Source organism: Polyodon spathula, chromosome 5, assembly GCF_017654505.1.
Source record: "Polyodon spathula isolate WHYD16114869_AA chromosome 5, ASM1765450v1, whole genome shotgun sequence".
Classification (NCBI taxonomy): domain Eukaryota; kingdom Metazoa; phylum Chordata; class Actinopteri; order Acipenseriformes; family Polyodontidae; genus Polyodon; species Polyodon spathula.
Genome location: NC_054538.1, coordinates 17,225,749 through 17,246,046, shown reverse-complemented (window position 1 = coordinate 17,246,046; position 20,298 = coordinate 17,225,749). Strand labels below are relative to the sequence as shown.

The 20,298-nt window shown below is 37.9% G+C and overlaps 1 protein-coding gene across 1 annotated transcript in view; it reads left to right on the top strand.

Annotated features, from left to right (window-relative positions):
- The window catches only part of LOC121315642 (cAMP and cAMP-inhibited cGMP 3',5'-cyclic phosphodiesterase 10A-like), a 68,569-nt gene that overhangs the window by 35,974 nt on the left and 12,297 nt on the right, over window positions 1-20,298 (top strand). Inside the window, exons 4-14 of the mRNA XM_041249909.1 lie at window positions 3,510-3,630; window positions 5,149-5,198; window positions 6,403-6,543; window positions 7,046-7,201; window positions 9,573-9,623; window positions 12,747-12,805; window positions 13,562-13,613; window positions 14,629-14,771; window positions 15,735-15,827; window positions 16,687-16,873; window positions 19,575-19,717. Coding sequence (XP_041105843.1) covers window positions 3,510-3,630; window positions 5,149-5,198; window positions 6,403-6,543; window positions 7,046-7,201; window positions 9,573-9,623; window positions 12,747-12,805; window positions 13,562-13,613; window positions 14,629-14,771; window positions 15,735-15,827; window positions 16,687-16,873; window positions 19,575-19,717 — 1,196 coding nt within the window. The remainder of the gene's footprint in view (window positions 1-3,509; window positions 3,631-5,148; window positions 5,199-6,402; window positions 6,544-7,045; window positions 7,202-9,572; window positions 9,624-12,746; window positions 12,806-13,561; window positions 13,614-14,628; window positions 14,772-15,734; window positions 15,828-16,686; window positions 16,874-19,574; window positions 19,718-20,298) is intronic.

Below are 20,298 nucleotides of genomic sequence, written 5' to 3'. Positions count from 1 at the left end.
ATATATATATAATATATATATATATTACAATATTGTACAAAACATTAGGAACACCTGCTGTTTCCATGAAATAGACTGACGAGGTGAAAGCTATGATCCCTTAAGAATATAAGAATATAAGAAAGTTTACAAATGAGAGGAGGCCATTCGGACCATCTTGCTCGTTTGGTTGTTAGTAGCTTATTGGTTCCAGAATCTCAACAAGCAGCTTCTTGAAGGATCCCAGGGTGTCAGCTTCAACAACATTACATGGGAGTTGATTCCAGACCCTCACAATTCTCTGTGTAAAAAAGTGCCTCCTATTTTCTGTTCTGAATGCCCCTTTGTCTAATCTCCATTTGTGACTCCTGGTCCTTGTTTCTTTTTTCAGGTCAAAAAAGTCCCTTGTGTCGATATTGTCAATACCTTTTAGAATTTTGAATGTTTGAATTAGGTCGCCGCGTCTTCTTTGTTCAAGACTGAATAGATTCAATTCTTTTAGCCTGTCTGCATATGACATGCCTTTTAAACCTGGAATAATTCTGGTTGCTCTTCTTTGCACTCTTTCTAGAGCAGCAATATCCTTTTTGTAGCGAGGTGACCAGAACTGAATACAATATTCAAGATGAGGTCTTATTAATGCATTGCACAGTTTTAACATTACTTCCCTTGATTTAAATTCAACACTTTTACAATATATCCGAGCATCTTGTTGGCCTTTTTTATAGCTTTCCTACATTGTCTAGATGAAGACATTTCTAAGTCAACAAAAACTCCTAGGTCTTTTTCATAGATTCCTTCTCCAATTTCAGTATCTCCCATATGATATTTATAATGCACATTTTTATTTCCTGTGTGCAGTACCTTACACTTTTCTCTATTAAATGTAATTTGCCATGTGTCTGCCCAGTTCTGAATCTTGTCTAGATCATTTTGAATGACCTTTGCTGCTGCAACAGTTTTTGCCACTCCTCCTATGTTTCTGTCGTCTGCGAATTTAACAAGTTTGCTTACTATACCAGAATCTAAATCATTAATGTAGATTAGGAATAGCAGAGGACCTAATACTGATCTCTGTTGTACTCCACTGGTTACCACACTCCATTCTGAGGTTTCTCCTCTAATCAGTACTTTCTGTTTTCTACATGTTAACCACTCCCTAATCCATGTACATGTGTTTCCTTGAATCCCTACTGCGTTCAGTTTGAGAATTAATCTTTTATGCAGGACTTTGTCAAAAGCTTTCTGGAAATCTAAATAAACCGTGTCATATGCTTTGCAATTATCCATTATTGATTTTGCATCCTCAAAAAAATCAAGCGGGTTAGTTAGACACGATCTCCCTTTCCAAAAACCATGTTGACTGTCTCACAGGATACTGTTACCATATAGGTAATTTTCCATTTTGGATCTTATTTTAGTTTCCATAAAAGTTTGCATGTAATAGAAGTCAGGCTTATTGGTCTGTAGTTACCTGGTTCAGTTTTGTTTCCCTTTTTGTGGATCGGTAATACTTTTGCAATTTTCCAGTCTGTCAGTACAACCCGTGTCAAGAGACTCTTGCATGATCTTGGTTAGCGGTTTGTAAATAACTTCTTTCATTTCTTTGAGTACTATTGGGAGGATCTCATCCGGTCCAGGGTATTTGTTTATTTTAAGAGCTCCTAGTCCCTTTAACACTTCTGCCTCGGTTATAACTGTAAGTTATTTAAAACTGGATAGGAACTGGATGACATGTGGGGCATGTTGTCAGTATCCTCCTTTGTAAAAACTTGTGAAAAGTAATCATTTAATATATTTGCTTTTTTTTTTCTTCATCTATGATTTTGCCATTTGTATCTCTTAGACATTTAACCCCCTCTTTAATGTTCTCTTGCTGTTATAATATTGGGAAAACATTTTGGAATTGGTTTTAGCCCCCTTAGCAATGTTCATTTCTAGTTCTCTCTTGGCCTTTCTAACTTCCTTTTTGACTTGTGTTTGCAGTTCAGTGTACTCTTTCTGTGTACTTTGTTTTTGGTCCCTTTTTAATGCTCTGTAAAGTGGCTTTTTTCGCTGAATATTTTTTTTAATCGATGTAACCTGTTAAATCCACGTCAGTCAGAGTAGATGAAGGGGAGACAGGTTAAAGAAGGATTTTTAAGCCTTGACACAATTGAAACATGGATTGTCTATGTGTGCCAGTCATAGGGTAAATGGGCAAGACAAAAGATTTAAGTGCCTTTGAACGGGGTATGGTAGTAGGTGCCAGGTGCGCCGGTTTGGGTCTGTAAAGAACTGCAACGCTGCTGGGTTTTTCACGCTCAACAGTTTCCCATGTGTGTCAAGGATGGTCCACCACACAAAGGACATCCAGCCAATGTAGGCCAGTGGTCGAAAATGGCTCATTGATGAAACAGGCCAAAGGAGGCTGACATGAATTGTGCAGAACAACAAACGGGCTACAGTTAGTCAACTGACAGTCCAGTAGAACATTGGTGCTGAAAGACCCATAAAAGAATGCACAACTCGTCGTACCTTGACATGAATGGGGTATGGCAGCCGATGACCTAACAGAGTTCCACTTCTTTCAGCAAAACATAAGAAACTGCGGTTGCAGTGGGCTAAGGAACGAAAACAATGGACACTGGAGGATTGGAAAACCATTCCCTGGTCTGATGAATCCCGGTTCCTGCTGTTTCACACTGATGGGAGGACTAGGTTATGGAGAAAACCACATGAGTACATGCATCCATCATGCCGCGTGTCAGCATTGCAGGCTTGTGGTGGTGGTGTGATGGTGTGGGGTGTGTTTTCATGGCACACATTAGGACCCTTGATAAAAGTGGAGCAAAGTTTGAATTCCACAGGATATCTGAACATCATTGCCAATCTGGTGCATCCCTTCATGGCAGCTTTGTATCCATCTGCTAATGGATTTTTTCAGCAGGATAATGCCCCATGCCACAAGGCTAGGATTGTCCAGGAATGGTTACACAAACATGACAGTGAATTCAGCTTACTGCAGTGGCTTGCCCAGTCACCAGATCTCAATCCAATTGAGTATCTGTGGGATGAGATGGAACGAGCTATTCGGAGTAGAGATCCACTACCAGCCAACTTGACACAACTGTGGGAACGCTTTCGACAACAGCTTGCGGAACCTACTCTCAGCTGCTGCTTAACCCGACGAATTGACTCCCGTTTTCCCCCCACGTTTTAGGGTGTTAATCCTTCACAAAGGACTACCAAAACATGTGAGTTAATATACATACACACAACACCACACCCACACCACAACATGTATATCCTATATATATACATACATATACACACACACATATATCATTATATAGATATATATATATAATATATAATAATATAATATATATTCTATATATATATATATATAATGTAATGTATAACGTTATTATCCTAGGGATATATAATTTGTAAACACACTGGTTTGGCAACAATAGGGACATCATATTAAAGTGTTTCCAAAACAAAAAAAGGGCAGTAGTAATGTCTGTATCATCTTTGGTCATCAGTATCAGGACACAGACATGCAAGGAGTTGTGTACGAGTTGAACAGTTACATGGAGCAGCGGCTGGAAACGGGAGGTGACAACAAATTGCTACTCTACGAGTTGTGTAACATCATCAAAACAGGTAAGAGCGGTTTCATTACTGGCCACAAAGCTGTGGTGATCACACTGTGGAATATTTTAACGTTTTAATGTTTTTTTTAACGTTTTAAAATCCGTTATCCTACCCTTTAACCCTTAAGGACAGTGATTGTGTCAACACAAACATACAGAAGTGCATACTTGCCAACATTTGGAAACTGTTCCCCCCCCCCCCCCCCCCCCCCCAACAACTCACCGTGACACGGCCACAATGACAGTAAAAATAGACATAATGAAACGTTCTTATCTTTATATAAGTTAGTGATCAGCAGATGTGTCGGCCGCACCAAGAGCACAGCGTGTGGTTTTCACTAACTCTACTGTGCAAAATAAATATGTTTTTTTTTCTATGGGTAAATATCGGGACTTTCTTCCTATGCATTGGGACGCGGGACATTTCCTAGGAAATCGGGACTGTTCTGACCGTATAGGGACTCATTAAATAACGACCCTTTTCTAAAGGGATCCTTTAGGACAAGACCTCTGGGCAATCTGAAAACCGTAACAAGATACCTTCACAGTAAGACACTAACCCCATTTGTGATGCTATTTTTTGAAATAGGGTCAGACATGGTTCGCCACTAACATTCTGTGTTACAAGCGACCAATCCCAGTCTGTACCAAGCCGGGTTTAAGACCCAGGGGTGTCCTGTGGCAGGCATGCATTCGGTGCAAGAGCGGTACTGCTGCAGAATGAAGACTCCCACAGCGTAGCTCACACAGGGTAGTGCTGCGTGCGCAACTCGAATTAAACGTCATCATATGCTATTAACTGATCGCATGATAAGGGTGATGCATTTACATACTAATACAAAGTTTATTTCATAACAATAACCAAGCCCTAAACCTAAGGTTCATGGAGTATTGGCCATGGATCACCAGTTAATTCTCACATGGTAATCACTATGTTCAGTGTTCTCCTCCTTCCACACCCTGTTTATGGTCCCGTGGTAGCAGTGTTGAGGATGTATGAAGCACGGTGTAAATTACAAGTTGCGCATGCATCACTAGCCTGTGCAAGTTCTTTGCGAGTTCACTAAGATTTAAGTTTGCAAGAGCTCCCTTATTTTGAAAACCCAAATGTTGACAAGTATGCAGGGGTGATTCATGGATCCACTTATTAAAATCATTAAATACAATATAGATACAAGTCTGCAATATAAGTTTGAAAGAGTAATGCTATCTTGTCACTGGCAGATAACATTCTGCCTTAAAATGTATTACCATAGGCTTACAATGGCCCTGTGATCCTGTTTAAGAATGCCTCCTGGTTCTCTGAGGTTCATTGTTGGCACCAGTACTATCATTGGGGTGCAGTTCAATTACACAGTTAATCAAAAGTTGCATCACAAGTAGAAAATTATAGCCCCAGTCTCTGGTTCATGATGTCACAAAAACAGTAATGTAATTGACGTTCAACCAGGGTCAAACTATTGTTTTTTGCAACATACTGTTACTCATACAAGAGAACAAACAGTAACAGTATGTGTTATCTTAACAGCGACTAAAGCAGATGGATTTGCACTTTACTTTCTGGGAGAATGCAACAATGTAAGTACTAATTTTCTTTTTTTTTTTTTTTTTTTTTTATAAACTCTATTTGATATGTCTATTTAGTTACCACCTGTGGTTGGCCTGTCTTAGAGTTATAGAAATGTGCTATAGCCCTTTCTATGCAATTGTCTTTCCATTTAATGTTGTCTTGACCCATTCACCTATAAAACCCTGTGACTCAAACTACCCCATAGAAATACATTTTTCAATCCAGAGGTTTTTATTGTCACTAGTTACTGTACTACCCTGTGAATTTGAAACACTTCATTTACTTTCAGTACTCTAAGCTGGACATGATTACACATGTTTATAATGCACATACCTATTCTGAATATTTATTTATTTTTGTTTTAATGTTTAACACAACATAGTATCAGCATGTTTTATGCATTGAATATTGAATATATATTCTATTTATTTAGATAAACATGTTAAATGTTTCTGAATTATTTCTGCTGATTGTGACACAGCCAGGAAGATACAGCACCACAGCCTGTTTTTAGAAAGACATGGTGTCTGATCTTTGTGTGCATCATCTTTGTGCGTGCGTGAGTGCCTGTGTGTGTATCTGTGTTTGTGCATGCGTGAGTGCATGTGTGTGTGTATCTGTGCCAGCTTGAGTGTGCGTGTGTATCTGTGTTTGTGAGTGCGTGTATGTGTGTGTGTCTTTGGTTTGTGTGTGTCTGTTTGTGAGTGCGTGCGTGTATCTGTGTTTGTGAGTGCGTGTGTGTGTCTATCTGTTTGTGAGTGCGTGTGTGTTTGTATCTGTGTGCGTGTCTGTGTATTACTAAACTAAACGTTTAATCTGTTAATTTTGGTCCAGTACGTTTCTAGTCCATGCATGCTTCTTAAACTTTTTTTCAGTATTTATTCTATGCTGGGTAAAACAGGTCAATAATATTTTCTGATTCTTATTTTTCTTGCCTTTTATCCATTAATGGGAAGCACTTAGAACAAAAGTAAAATGTTAATGTGTCTGGGGAAACCATTGAAAAAAGAAACCGCTTACAACAGTGACAGGACGCATGCTGTAGCTTCGCAGGCAGCTAGACTATGCCTCCCTGTCATAAGCTATCTATTTAACATCCTATACTGCATTTCCAACGTCTTCCAACCTGCCCCCTATTTCAAAATTACTGAAGTACAAGTGTGTGATATAGCGCCTTAAGTTTATTTTTTTTATGTTGTGTATTTACTGCAGAGTCTGTGTTTATTTACACCAACGGGAGCAAAGGAAGGACTGCCAAGGCTCATCCCCTCTGGTCCCATTGCTTTTGGAACCACAATTGCAGCACATGTAGCCAAGACTAGAAAAACACTGCTGGTAGATGACATACTGGGGGTAAGGCATTGGGCATGATGAGCCTAGCGTTCCCATTCATTACCGCAGCACCAGTTCCTACACAACACTCATGGTCATACAATCTGTTTAGAGCCAGTGAAACAATTTGGTCCTTATTCAGTGTTACCAGTGAGTTGTTGCAGTGTGAAGAGTGAAGAGCAAACCTTCACGGGCTGGTTTCACAGACCCAATTAGCACTAACGTTGGACTGCCTTACCTAAGGTAACATTAGGTAATTCAAGGATTGTGATAATTGGGGTCTGTGGAACCAGTCACATTATGCATATTTAAATCTTGTGACCTGATAGAACCCAGCCTGGGAGGGAGAAGGATTTTTACCGGCACCTAGAGTAGTTTTGTTTTTCAAATCACCCCATTAAGGGGCCGTGCTTCTTCTAACCAGGACTGGATAAATGGCAGGTGACTATTCCCAGAACAGGTCATAACTGCCTTCCTAGATAAAATGAAATATTTCTTATGGTAGTTGTGTCCCCATCTGCAGGATGAGCGCTTTCCCAAAGGCACTGGACTGGACTCAGGGACTCGTATCCAGTCCGTTCTTTGTTTACCGATCCTCACTGCTATTGGAGATCTCATCGGGATCCTGGAGCTGTATCGAAACTGGGGAAAGGACCCCTTCAGTCTCAGCCACCAGGAGGTAATGACCCAGTCCTCAATCACCAACCCACAAATCAGAAATAACTACCTCACATCTTGATAAGAGTCCTAACATTACGTGGATGCCTCTGAGCTTCATGTTACAATTGACATGTCTTAAGTTGTCAAACAGCTAGATTATATAGATATATATATATATATATATAATATATTATATAAATATATATAGATATATATATTTTTGTTATAGACTATATAAATCGAAACCAATATTGTAAAGACTTTGGTGTATTTATACACATTCTGAAAACTATATAAAAAAAACTAAAAAAAGAATAATAAGAAAGGTAGTGTATTGTATACACATATTCAGCTTAAATAATCACAGGATAGGCATTTATACACATGTAGATTTATACATTTACTGCAGTGGAAAGTTCTAAAGTATACATATCAAGACTGAATATCAACAGAGAACGGTCCTGGTTCCAAGATTTTATTCCAGGCTCTGGACAACAATGTAGACCTTCCATTGATACAGCTCTGCCAGGAAACCCTTCATCATATTAAACAGTGCCTGGCTGGCTGTCTGGTCACCTGTGTGCATATTAAATATTAAACATCCAGCATGTAAACATGCTAACCCTACTTTAACTCTTAACACCAGCCCTGAATGAATCTTTAACAGCCTTGCCTAGGCTAAATACATATATACTCATATAAGGTATATTACAAACCGACTAAACAGTGATGAAGGAGACCCCAAATACCCCCCCCCCCCCCCCCCCCACTGAATAACGGTCTTTGTTTCAATGCCCTTTTGTGGAAGTTAGACCCTTTTTTGGAATCGATAGCCCCTTTTTAAAAAACATCATAGTGTTACATTTAAAGTTTAATACACTGTCAGTACAATAAAAATTACACAAACTGTAAGACTCTGCAATGTTCTATCCCTTGTTCTTGTGTATTTTGCTGCCATCAAGAGATAACAACTACTGTACTACACACAAAGTTCAAGATTCCATTATAATGTTCTAGAGAATTAATACAAACAAATATAAACAATGCTAGTATTTAAAATGTCTTGTTCGCAAACATTTCATGTTTTACAGTACGTGTCTTGCGGCTCTCGGCCACATGGAAAGTTTGCTATGCGGCTTGTAGGGTCAGGAAGTTTGGTCACCCCTGTTATAGCCTGTTCTGAAATATTGTTATTGTTGTTGTTAAGCACTCAAGAACTGTATGCATTCCAAACCAACATTGGAAATGTAACAAGAGTCATTTTTACTGATCATGAGGCAAGCTTCTGCTTTTTCTTGTGCATGAACACATGGAAACCTATTGGTGTTATTTCAGTAACTGCACCGGAATGAAAAAAGAGCTGATCTGAAGAGTTCAGGTCACAAAACAGTCGTTTAATCAGAGAGGACAGTATTGGGTATATGAAAGTGGCATTTAAGTCGAAAAAGAGAGCTTTTGAATCTCATGGTCTGCTTATCACTAAGTCTTCTCCTTGTTTATCACTGAGTTTATCATTGAGTTTCAGTTGGAACCCTATTGTCTGAGTGGTTTTGTGGCAGGGTACACCCCAGGCAAGAGCTCTGCGATCACTCTGCCAGTGTCCTGCTGTCTTTGTGTTACGAAGCACCTAAATTATGGAACTGGCTGTCCAAGTGGGTTTGATTGTGAGTCTCAAGTAATCTGTTTTTAGGAGGAGTTGACTGAAGTCATCCCTGATTGCTGTGGTATTTGCTCATTTGTTTTGTTTAATTTAAGAGCAAGTGTCTTCATATGCAATTGTATTTGTTGTTTTATTTGTTTTCTAGTGTGTGTGTGTGTGTGTGTGTGTGTGGTTTGCAATCATTCAGAGTAGTTTCTGCTGTCAGTTGATCTCAAGTGAGTGGAAACACCTTGTCAAATTTAATTAAACTTTTTGCAGGAACATTTATTACCGAAGAGCAAATGTACCCTAATGTTCAAATGTACCATACTGAAAGGGTGGGTTTTCACTAGTAACTTGTTACATGGTAATGACTTTGCTCTCCGTCTGTATTTTAGATCAGCTCCATATTCTGTGACTGCATAAGTTTCTTTCATAGCTCGACCATCCTGCAGTTTTTCAATTAAATGAAAAGACAGAATTGCCAATCAAATAATGTACTTTGATACCGCTTATTATATTTGTTATAGCAAGAAATTGATTAACTAGAAACTTTATCCGTAATTTAATTGTCTTAGCCAGTAAAGTAAAGTAAAATAAAAAAAACAGGTAATATTGAAACATTTTTTATTTAATATTTTCCATAAACACATTTTCAATTAAAAAAAAAAACTTCAAAAAAAACAAACTATATCGGGTCCTTATTTTGTCGTGTTTACTTTGTAACATATTTGTTTTTCATCCTGTCTAGGTTGCAACAGCAACCCTAGCCTGGGCTTCCTTGGCTATACACCAAGTCCAGGTAATGTGGTCTGTTTTTGTCTTTCTTCACTGTTTTCTTTCTAGATCCCTCTAAACCGTAAATAGGTTAATGTGTCTAGACATCGTTTTGTCTGTGTACAATTTTTTTTTTTGCTTATACCCGATGTAGACAGAAAGAAACATTTGTATTATTTCTCATATTGTATTGTATTCAACTGAAAGAACTACCATTTTATGTCTTTTTTTAGATTTATGTCCAGGACTTTCTGGGCTTCAAAGCCAGGTCATGCCTTGTCTATGAATTATTTTATTTTGTTTTTAAATGTATTTTGCGTGGTGTAACTTGGGGCTGTCTAACGGATAGCTGTTTAGCCATATATGGTTCACTGAGCTCCATGCGGTGTGGCTGATTTTGATTTAGGTGATGGCTGGATGACCGGTTATTTTTGGCAGAAGCAAGAATGCAGAAAGCAAGTGATGCTGTGTGCATACATTAAACAGCCTTTTTTGTTTTGTTTTTATTGTTTTTTTTGTTTTGTTTTATTACATTTTTATGTTACTGTTCGTTGCAGCCAATTTTAAATAAAACACACACGCACACACACAAAACCACTGCTATAATACTGAGTCGATTTGACACCTTAGGAATTAGATCAGCTGCAGTTTATACAATATGGCTTCCAAAAAAAGACATAATTATTTAGAAATAATATACCATTGCAACATAGTTTGTCTTTTAATGCATTATTGCATAAACTGTGAACAAGTCTATTTCAGTCCACATTTAGTTTCTCAATTAAAAATAACTTTTGCTGAATAGCTTCCGTTGTCCAGAACAGTACAGTTCAAATCGGCTGCTTCTTACATCAAAAATGAAAACCCACGAGAAGTGTACATTTAACAAAAGTATCCGTAGGGCAAGAACTACGGCCAGCTTCGCAAGGAGGAATGTCTGTGCTCTGTATGGATGATAAAACGTTCTTTTTTCCACTGGGTATTTCTTTGGAACAGTAAGAGACAGCACGCTGTTTTTTCTTTTTCCACATGTTGTAAATTACCATACTCTACATTCAGTATTTCTTCTAAAAGTCTGTAGTATCCAGAGATCTGTTAAGAATATCTGTTAAGAATATCACTCCTCGAAAGTCCATTACAGCTTTGATACATGAACATGATGCCGCCATCAGGATTGTGGTTATGTCCTGTTTTTCCAATTCCTTTTTTAAATTCATTCCCATTACCAATTCCTTTTCTAAATCAAATTACAATGACAGTTTTCCTTTAAAGGAATTTATATGAAATTGATATTTTAGAGACATTAACACTAGACCTACCGGAGCGGTCTTTTTGACCAGTCACGGTTTTTAAATGCTGATTTGGCAGCTAGTCACCTTTGTTTTGTTTTTTTTCTATTTTTCCTAAATATATGTATTAAACATATGAGTGTCATATTTTTATGGAGTATAATTTGTCAATTTCGTAGCAATCTTGTAGCGTCCGCAGAACTTGCTTCTTCCTTTGACATACCTCTATATTATGTAATATGCATCTTGATGTCTCTACGACAGTAAGCTGTAGTATCTATTTTTTTGACCATCATAGTAAAACAGTGGTTTACATGTGAGTACATATATAGATATATCTAGATATATATATATATATATATATAATATATATATATATTTATATATAATAGGCATTATTTGTTTAAATACAGTCCAGAAACAAACTATTCCTCCCCTAAAGGTATCGATTGACTTTAGTTAGTCAGAACAACCTACTGAGTTTCAGCAGGTCTCTCTTTCTCTGTCTCTCTCTCTCTCTGGTACGTTAAAATAAACACACTATTTTGACTACAGGTTTTTGTTGAATGTCCGGGTAGCTTCTTGAAAGTGTATGCCATGAGATACCGCTGCCCATTATTAAATACAGATTGAACTAGAAAACAAATCAAGTTTCTGTTTATATCCAGCAGCATTTGCAGGTAAATGGTATTGTATTTATAGCACATTAAGCTGTCTAAAATGGTTTTATGCCAGTCATATCTTTAGTGTACATGCGTTTGGTAGTCCTATCTGTACTTCTAATTTTGTTTAACACAGCAGTTTTGTAGCATGCAATATTTGATACACATTTTAATATAGCGTTTAAAGAGACTGCTCCAGTAGTTCTAGGTAAATATGTACGTCTGGTAGTTCTAGTGTTAATAATTGTTGTGACTTGTTCAGCTGCTTTCATTTGAAGCCAATTTAATTGACGAACATTGACTTCAATTGAAGTAATCTGTTGCAACTGCAAGAAGCTAATTTACTGCTAATTGCAATTTGTATCAATGATGTGTTGGAATTGCTTAAAGGGAATTGGAATTTTAATTGGGAATTGATTTAATTCAATTGGGAATTGGTTTAATGGAGAAGGCTGTGTGGTCTGCTGGTTAAAGAAACGGGCTTGTAAGCAGGAAGTCCCCAGTTCAACTCCCAGTTCAGCCACTGACTCATTGTGTGACAGGATATGAGCAAGTCGCTTAATCTCCTTGTGCTCTGTCTTTCGGGTGAGACATAATGACCGTAGCTGATGCATAGTTAACACACCCTAGTCTCTAAACCACCTTAGATAAAGGGAAATAAACAAATAATAATACTTTTAAAAAGGAATTGGAACTGAAATTAAAAAACAGGAGTTGACCCCTAACTAACTACTATGTTAGTATTCCCATTATGTTTCAATAAAATCTTCTGTCTAATGCTGACCCAGTCCTTTTACAAGTTTTAAGATTTCCTTTTTGCAGTTTGCCATACTTGCCACCCCACTTTGCCACGTTTTGTTGCATATGCCTTTATCCTTTTGTAAGGGATCACTGTTTGTGATTTTTAAAAATTCTTGGTTGCAGCGTAAAAATGTGTTTGAAATTAAAATGTTGATTCTGTTACTAGTGTTACCAGATTATATCCTGTAGCTGCACTGTTTCGAATTAACTAGGTTGAAAAGAAAGGGATCATCGGCCTGGAAACTCACCTGATGTTGATAAAGAGAAGAAGATCAATTCAGCAGCAGTCTGGGGGGAAGGTGGGGGGGGGTGGGAGGGGGGAGGAAACCATGCACTGATTCTGCTGAGGGTCTAGACACTGGGCCTTTTGTTTATGGCTCTTGGTCTTCTCTGCAGGTGTGCAGAGGTCTTGCCAAACAAACTGAGCTCAATGACTTCCTGCTTGACGTCTCTAAGTAAGTGCCATGGTTTTAATCATATAGATAAGAACTTAAAGGATTTGCCAGATAACTCTAAAAGCATGTGGGTGGCATAAGAATATAAGAACATTTACAAAAGAGAGAGGCCATTCAATCTGTCAATACTCACCCAGTTCCTAGTAGCTGATTCATCCCAAAACATTAAGTCAGGTCTTAAAGGATTGCAGTGAATTACGATCAACTTCATGGCTTGGAAACCGATTCCACATATACAGAACTCTCTGTGTAAGAAAAATTAAATCAAATAAAGAATAGGATTGTGGCATTAATAAAATAAATTCAAGAAAGAAGTATACAAAATTAAATGTTGAAATGCATAAACATAGCGCAGCAACAATGAAGTGTGGTGTTGAAAAGAGGTTTTAAACAAATAGATTTGTTTGTAGATTAAAAAGTTGCAAATGACAGCAGTATTTAGCCGGTTTAGCCTTTCTATATCATATGAACCTCCTTGTTGTTGCCTGAAGTGGGTGCATTTCCCTGGTTAATCTGGAGAACCAAACACCCACATGTCATGAACCTTGGTGTGGACATTCATTAGGAAAGTTTTTTTGAAAATATCCTAATATACAGTATATTTTTCTGTAGGTATCTGCCATTCTGTTGCCAATTGTGTAGAAAATCAAAAGCATCTTGAATGGAGAAAAAGTTTAGGTATAATAATTGTGAACGTCACAATATTGTTATGTTAAAGAAAACATGCATACACAATATATTTCTTTTTTTTCACAGAACTTACTTCGATAACATAGTGGCAATAGATTCTCTACTTGAACATATTATGGTAAGTGCTTCTATATCAGGTAATGCATTTCTCGCAGCGCCTCAAAGCCTTTGCTGTTTTCTACCGAATATACGACTAGCCCCTTCTAGTACATTGATTGATTATTTTGTCTGTGTGCGATGAAGCATGAGCCCTGACTGTGAATGTGTCACCAGTGACTGTAGGCCATTGACAAGGAGCAACCATGAGCAGACAGAATTGGGCTACAGACTGCACTCCCTGATTGGTAATTGAAGTTACACGCATCACAAGGAGGCACATATGTAATAAAGACGCCATGTTTAATTAGCACTGGAGACACATTGCTTATTCATAGAATTGTAGGAGAATTGTATTATAGGGTCAGATTGGTGAGAGCACCAAGTTTCCCTTTTAACCCATTAAGTACCAAATTCATTTTTCCTTTGTGGTTTAGCGGTCCTAAGTTCAGGGCTAGTCAGCGACAAGAATAGCAACACAGACAGAAAACTGTGATTCTGTGCTTTTATTCTTTCACAAAAAAAAATCCAAACCCCTTCACAAACAGCACCCAAACTCCGACTGTCTGGGTGTATAAACCAGGAGCACAACCAGCTGCTCCCAGTCTCAGTCCACCTTTTTTCCAATTTAACTTTTACATGTGGCTGTGAAAAGGGTGGCCATCTTGGCTCCAGGCTGTTCCTCCACACCTGAGCCCTGCCACACAAGCTGTATTTATGTAATTTGATACAATACATTTAGACTTAATTTTTACGATTTAACAAAATTTGAGTAAGTTATCATAACACTATATAGTAGTTCAAGAGAAAATTAAAACAGGTAGATGCTCCAAAGTAGCCTGTCCTCCAATGAGGACAATGGCATTTAATGGTTTAAGGACTTCTTCATAGATTCAGAGGTCATGATTTTGGATTGGGTTAAATTATTTTTGTCTAATTCTTTTATATTATCTTGTGTTGCTGCTGTAAAACAAAAAGGAAAGGTTATGGGATCCCTGTTATCACAGTTCATTTTATCAGATCTGTTTCCATTTCAGATATATGCAAAAAACTTGGTGAACGCAGACCGATGTGCGCTCTTCCAAGTTGACCACAACAACAAGGAGCTCTACTCCGACTTGTTTGATATTGGGGAGGAAAATGAAGGGAAGCCAGTCTTTAGGAAAACCAAAGAAATTAGGTGAGTGCCACCTGACTGTGGACTGGGCGTATACTGACGCTTGAACACCCTTGATGGAAAAACAGTTTTCAAATGTAGTGTTTTCACTTTGGGATCTGGTGTGGTAAGAAGACTACAGTATAGACAGAGAAAACAATTAAACCAAACTCTTAGGGATGGCATATTGGAGCACTAGAAATCAACAAGTACTGTCACTAAAAATATTTGTAGTAACTTAGACAGGTTAGACATTGTTGGTACATCCAGATATATTGTATTTCAAGCTTTTAAACATAATAAAAAATACCTGACAATGAAATCCTCGAGTTGCAGACCTGTTCCTTACACCAGATTACACTATAAATAGTCATGTCTACTCGGACAACATGGAGATAATGTCTTTTCGTCAGCCTTTTTGCTTCATCACCATCTCCTTTTTCTTCTTAATGGTTTCTTTGATTCTCTCATCTTCTACCCACATACTAAGTACCTAAGTTTCAAATAGCGCTTCACAATCATTGAGCAAGTAACCACTGATAAGCATTGCTAGGGCGTAATGTGGCAGCACATTGGCACCAACACACTACAAATTAGCTAACATTGTTGGAATGTGCCAGGGAACCAAGGCTAGCACCATTGTCTTTTTTGGGAAAATTGGAAGTTTATGGGGAGACATTTTTCTTTCATGACCTAAAAGAATACACCCCTTTTTTAATTTTTTTTTTTATGTACCAATCCTAACATTGTAGGTGATGCAAAACTTTTGGCCATAGCTGTGTGCTTTTGAAAATGTGTTGGTTTAAAAATAGAAAGCAGAGGTTAGTAAAAAAAAAAAAAAATTGTTTTAGGTTGGAGTTATGGGTATTGTTAATGTGCAAAGAGAGAGGTATTCTCCAATTTCCAGAGTTTGTAGAAGTATGCTCTGATTCATCACTGCCTCAGGAAATTGAAAAGCTCCTAACTTTTTTTTTTTTTTTTTTTTAGGTTTTCTATAGAAAAAGGAATAGCGGGACAAGTGGCGCGAACAGGTGAAGTCCTTAATATTCCTGATGCCTATGCAGACCCACGTTTTAACAGGTAAGCAAGTGGGCACTGGGGGGTTGGGGGGGGGGTAGTGGTTCATCATGAGCCGTTGGCTGTTTTGAAGATTTTGAAATGCTTTCTAAAACTAGCCTGGCTACTGGGTTTGACCCTAAATACAGTGTTGGTAGAATCCTGGCAGTTATATTTACAGAAATCTGGGGAATCTGGTGACACAGAGGCATCAGTCTGTGTTCTGTGTGTCTGTATTTTGTGGATGTAGGCCTTGGTAATCGTCTTTTTTCATGTTGCTAATGGTCCGAAGTTTGTAATTTGTATTTACATCTGTTGGGGGATATTTAAGTTACTGTTGTTTATGGTTTTTAAAACAGTTTTTACCAGTAAAGACCTCAGCCTGCATGATAAATTACAAGAGCAGCACACTGTTACAAAGATGCAACAAAGCTGCTGTTTCCATAACTCCCACAAGTACATTAATAAGGGGTAATAATTTCAGGATAAACCCTGATACAGCCTTCTGTGTATCCCTCCACAATATCATTTTTGATATTGGGGTTAAAAAGCATGAAAATGTTTGTTATTAATGTGATAGGTGCCTTTGTGAATATTCTGGCGCAGAGGAATATTCCCTAACCAATGGACAAGGACGTTTTCTTTTTGAGAGAGAGAGAGAGAGAGAGAGAGAGAGAGAGAGAGAGAGAGAGAGAGAGAGAGAGAGAGAGAGAGAGAGAGAGAGAGAGAGAGAGAGAGAGAGAGAGAGAGAGAGAGAGAGAGAGAGAGAGAGAGAGAGAGAGAGAGAGAGAGAGAGAGAGAGAGAGAGAGAGAGAGAGAGAGATTAGTGTATTAAATGTATATTTTTAACATATGACCCCTAAGTATGTTCCTGTTTCTGCAGAGAAGTGGACCTTTACACAGGCTACACAACCCGGAACATCCTGTGCATGCCTATCGTCAGCCGGGGGACCGTTATAGGAGTTGTACAGATGGTGAACAAATTAAGCGGAAGTGCCTTCACTAAAACAGATGAGAACAACTTTAAAATGTTTGCAGTCTTTTGTGCTTTGGCCTTACACTGTGCTAATGTAAGTGGAACTCTGTTTTTAAACTCAATACTGAAAGACTGTAATAAAGTAAACTGTAATATAAAACTGCTCTGTTCATTAGTCTGACCTCTTTATTAACTAACTTAGAATGGTTTATTGTGACTCAAAGTAAAGAGACCCATTTTAACCTGTTTTAAAAGTTTGTGTTTATTTTGGTTTCTTTGAGTCGCACATTAGACTATAGTGCTCCCTTGTTGTTTTGCGATCACATGAAAAAAACATACGTTGAGGGCAATGAATGGTGAGGGGTCCATGCACAGGTGCATGAAATAATCACTGTTAACATGACCTAACTGTGAATTAACTGAAATTGTAACATAACAAAGCTGCACTGGGTTTACAAAGGTGTTTGTGAGATATTAACAAATGCATGATCAAGGGTTGCAGTTCCTGACACAGGACACTCAACACATTCAGTTCATCTGAAAATCTACTGAGCCTTACAAAGTGTGGCATGAATGTACATGATTTTCTAAAATCTGTGGTACTCCTGTTCTTGAGTGTTTTTTTTTTTTTTTTTTTTTTAAGCCAATGTTGAGATTCATTAAGGGCCCTATAGACCCCCCCCCCCCAACACATCTTAGGAGTTTAATTTGTGGATCCAATGTTGCACCTAAGGCATTTGTTATTAGTTTTGTAACTTTATCAGTTTTCCTTGCAAATTATATTTCATGGAAATACCTTGATAAATGTATGTCACTCTGCTTTTTAAGTCTAAATAACTGACTGGCCTATGTGGATTATTATACAATATTACACACTCTGAGGTGAATCCTCTGTTACAGTGCAGATCATCCTTGTCTGGGTAATTTGGCACCTATCTGTAGACAGGCGGCTGCAACTATTTTTCTTATGTTTTTCTGCCATAAAAGCATGCTAGTGGGTGTCTGGTTATGCTAATTTAAGTATAAAGCACACCAAGTCCATATGTTTATAAATAGCAATACTGAAACCAGACATCAAGCATCCTTTCATGGCGTTAAGTATTGTTATAACATCTTATTATACTAGGCATAGATATAGTTTAATCCTTTAGCGGTCCATTTATTCAGCTCTTGTCAGGCGCGGCGCGTTAGGTCCAATTTATTTTCACACGCACGGTTTATTTTACACACGCTGTATAAAATATTTTTTCTTTCAGAATAAAACAACTTTAAAAGGCCCTGCATAGCAAAAGGACACCAGTACTGTATCTCCAGCCAAGCCCCACCCCTTGTTCACTGTATTTTTCACATACCTCTTTAGAGACGTGCATACTGATAAATCCTCTCTTGATCATTCTGTTTATCACCAAACTCCTCAATAATGCGATCCAAGTCATTATTTTATTACTGTAACATCTCAAAAAGCTCTGCAAATGTCTGTGATATTGATTTTCGCTGGATGCGGAAGCAGCTGTCTCCTTTGTTTGTGTTAGTGCTATCTCTGTGGTGGAGGGGCTATGTGTATTGCTCAGATACACCCCTTTTTTTTCGGCTCCTATTCATCTCACTCAGCCATTGAAAGGTTTTCTCGACTTTTTCCAGAGAAAAAACGACGAGAGGCCTATGCTTGACAGAGTCCGACATCGGACTGGAAAGAGAAAATTGTGATATCAGACCTGGTTTGACATAGGACTGCAAAGGGTTAAAGATATTCCATCAAATGTAATTTGAGCAGTTCTGTATTCCTGTACATAAACACAATCATCATGTTGTACAGTACAATAAAAATTATTTAAAAGTGTAAAACAAGTTGCTGTGCAAGATATAAATTATTTTAAAACTGCTAGGTTTTGTTAGTAAGTTTTCTCCTCTAGTCAAAACAACAAACATTGTTCAGCCTTATACTATATATCAGCATAGCTGAGTCATGTGCTGTTCTTTCATAATCCATAGTTTAAAGTGGCTTGTGTCCTCAATCTCAGGCTACATTTGAGAGGTTATGACTTGTACTCATTAGGAACTTAGAAAGTGGGCCTCAGAGTGTGAAGGAGGATGAGCCCAGCAGGGACTGAATGCTGCTACGTGTGAGTAGAGTGAAGAAGGAGTTTGATGTAACTTTTCACTCCAGCTAAAGGGTGTTAATGTGATTCCACAAATGAAACTCTTGAGCGCTCATGAAAATAAGAGGACATGGGTTTGTTTTCATTTCTTAAGCCCCAGGTTCAAGTCCAGCTCAGACATCTTATAAAGTAAAATGCGTTTGGTGGGGTCAGACCAGTCTAGGTGGAAAATAGCACACAGCATGCAACCACCATAACATTTGACGCATTTGTTAACATTGTGAATTAGAATCGAACACCAATGGACCACACTTAAAGAGCCTGTTTAAGTTTGTCCTCTTTTTTATATTAATATTTAAAAAACCTACATAAAATCTTCTTGCTAGTATATTATATTAACACTATTATTCTGTACAATGTTGAGCTCCAAGTTGCTTACTGACCCACAATGGAGAGTTTTCACAACCGCATTAAAATGCAGTAGTCTCCACGTATAGGAACACTTCCTAAGAGAACACTTCGCTTCGGCTATTCATATTGTGTTATCCTCTTTATTATTTTAAAAGTCAAATTTTTTCAAAATTACTTTATTTACGTGTTTGGCATTATGTTTCACATGGCCTCATCTGGTGTAAAGGGTTTTGTTGTGCACTGTGTTGTTAAACAATTGAAGTTTACTTTATTTGTCATTTACAGATGTACCACAGGATACGACATTCAGAGTGTATTTACCGAGTGACTATGGAGAAACTCTCTTATCACAGCATCTGTACTTCAGAGGAGTGGAAGAATCTCACAACTCTGACACTTCCTGTTCCCATGTATAAAGAAATAGAGCTGTAAGAGTCATTGCTGAGAACTGACCTGCGTTATTAAATACTTCTGCAAATATGTCATAAACAAGTTAATTTGATATATATATATATATATGGTGGTTTACTAGGTTAAATAAAGGTTTGTTTATATACCTGACTTTGAGGTAGTCTTGCACTTCCTGGGGAATTTCACCTTTAGAGTCACCTGGAAGTCTGTACCCCTTCAGTACCCTCTCTCCTGCTAATAACCAACCTGCCACTTCTAATGTCAAATTACCCAGGAAGTGAAATGGTAACATTGTACCTGAAAGTAAGGTAAGACAACAGAGAGCTTTATTTGCAGTGGTTTGCTGAAGTATTCACCCCCTACCACACATTTTGTTGAATTACTGTAGTGCTGTAGTGGTTAAACTGAACACTGTTCTATGAAGAGGAGGTTAAATGTCAGCAAAACTTACAAAGAAAATGTACAAAATGAAATTTACTGGTTGCATAAGTATTCAGCCCCTTAAGTCAGTACTTAGTAGAAGCACCTTTTGCAGCAATTACTGCTATGCGTCTTTTTGGATAGGTCTCTACTAGCTTTGCACAGTAGGATGGTGAAA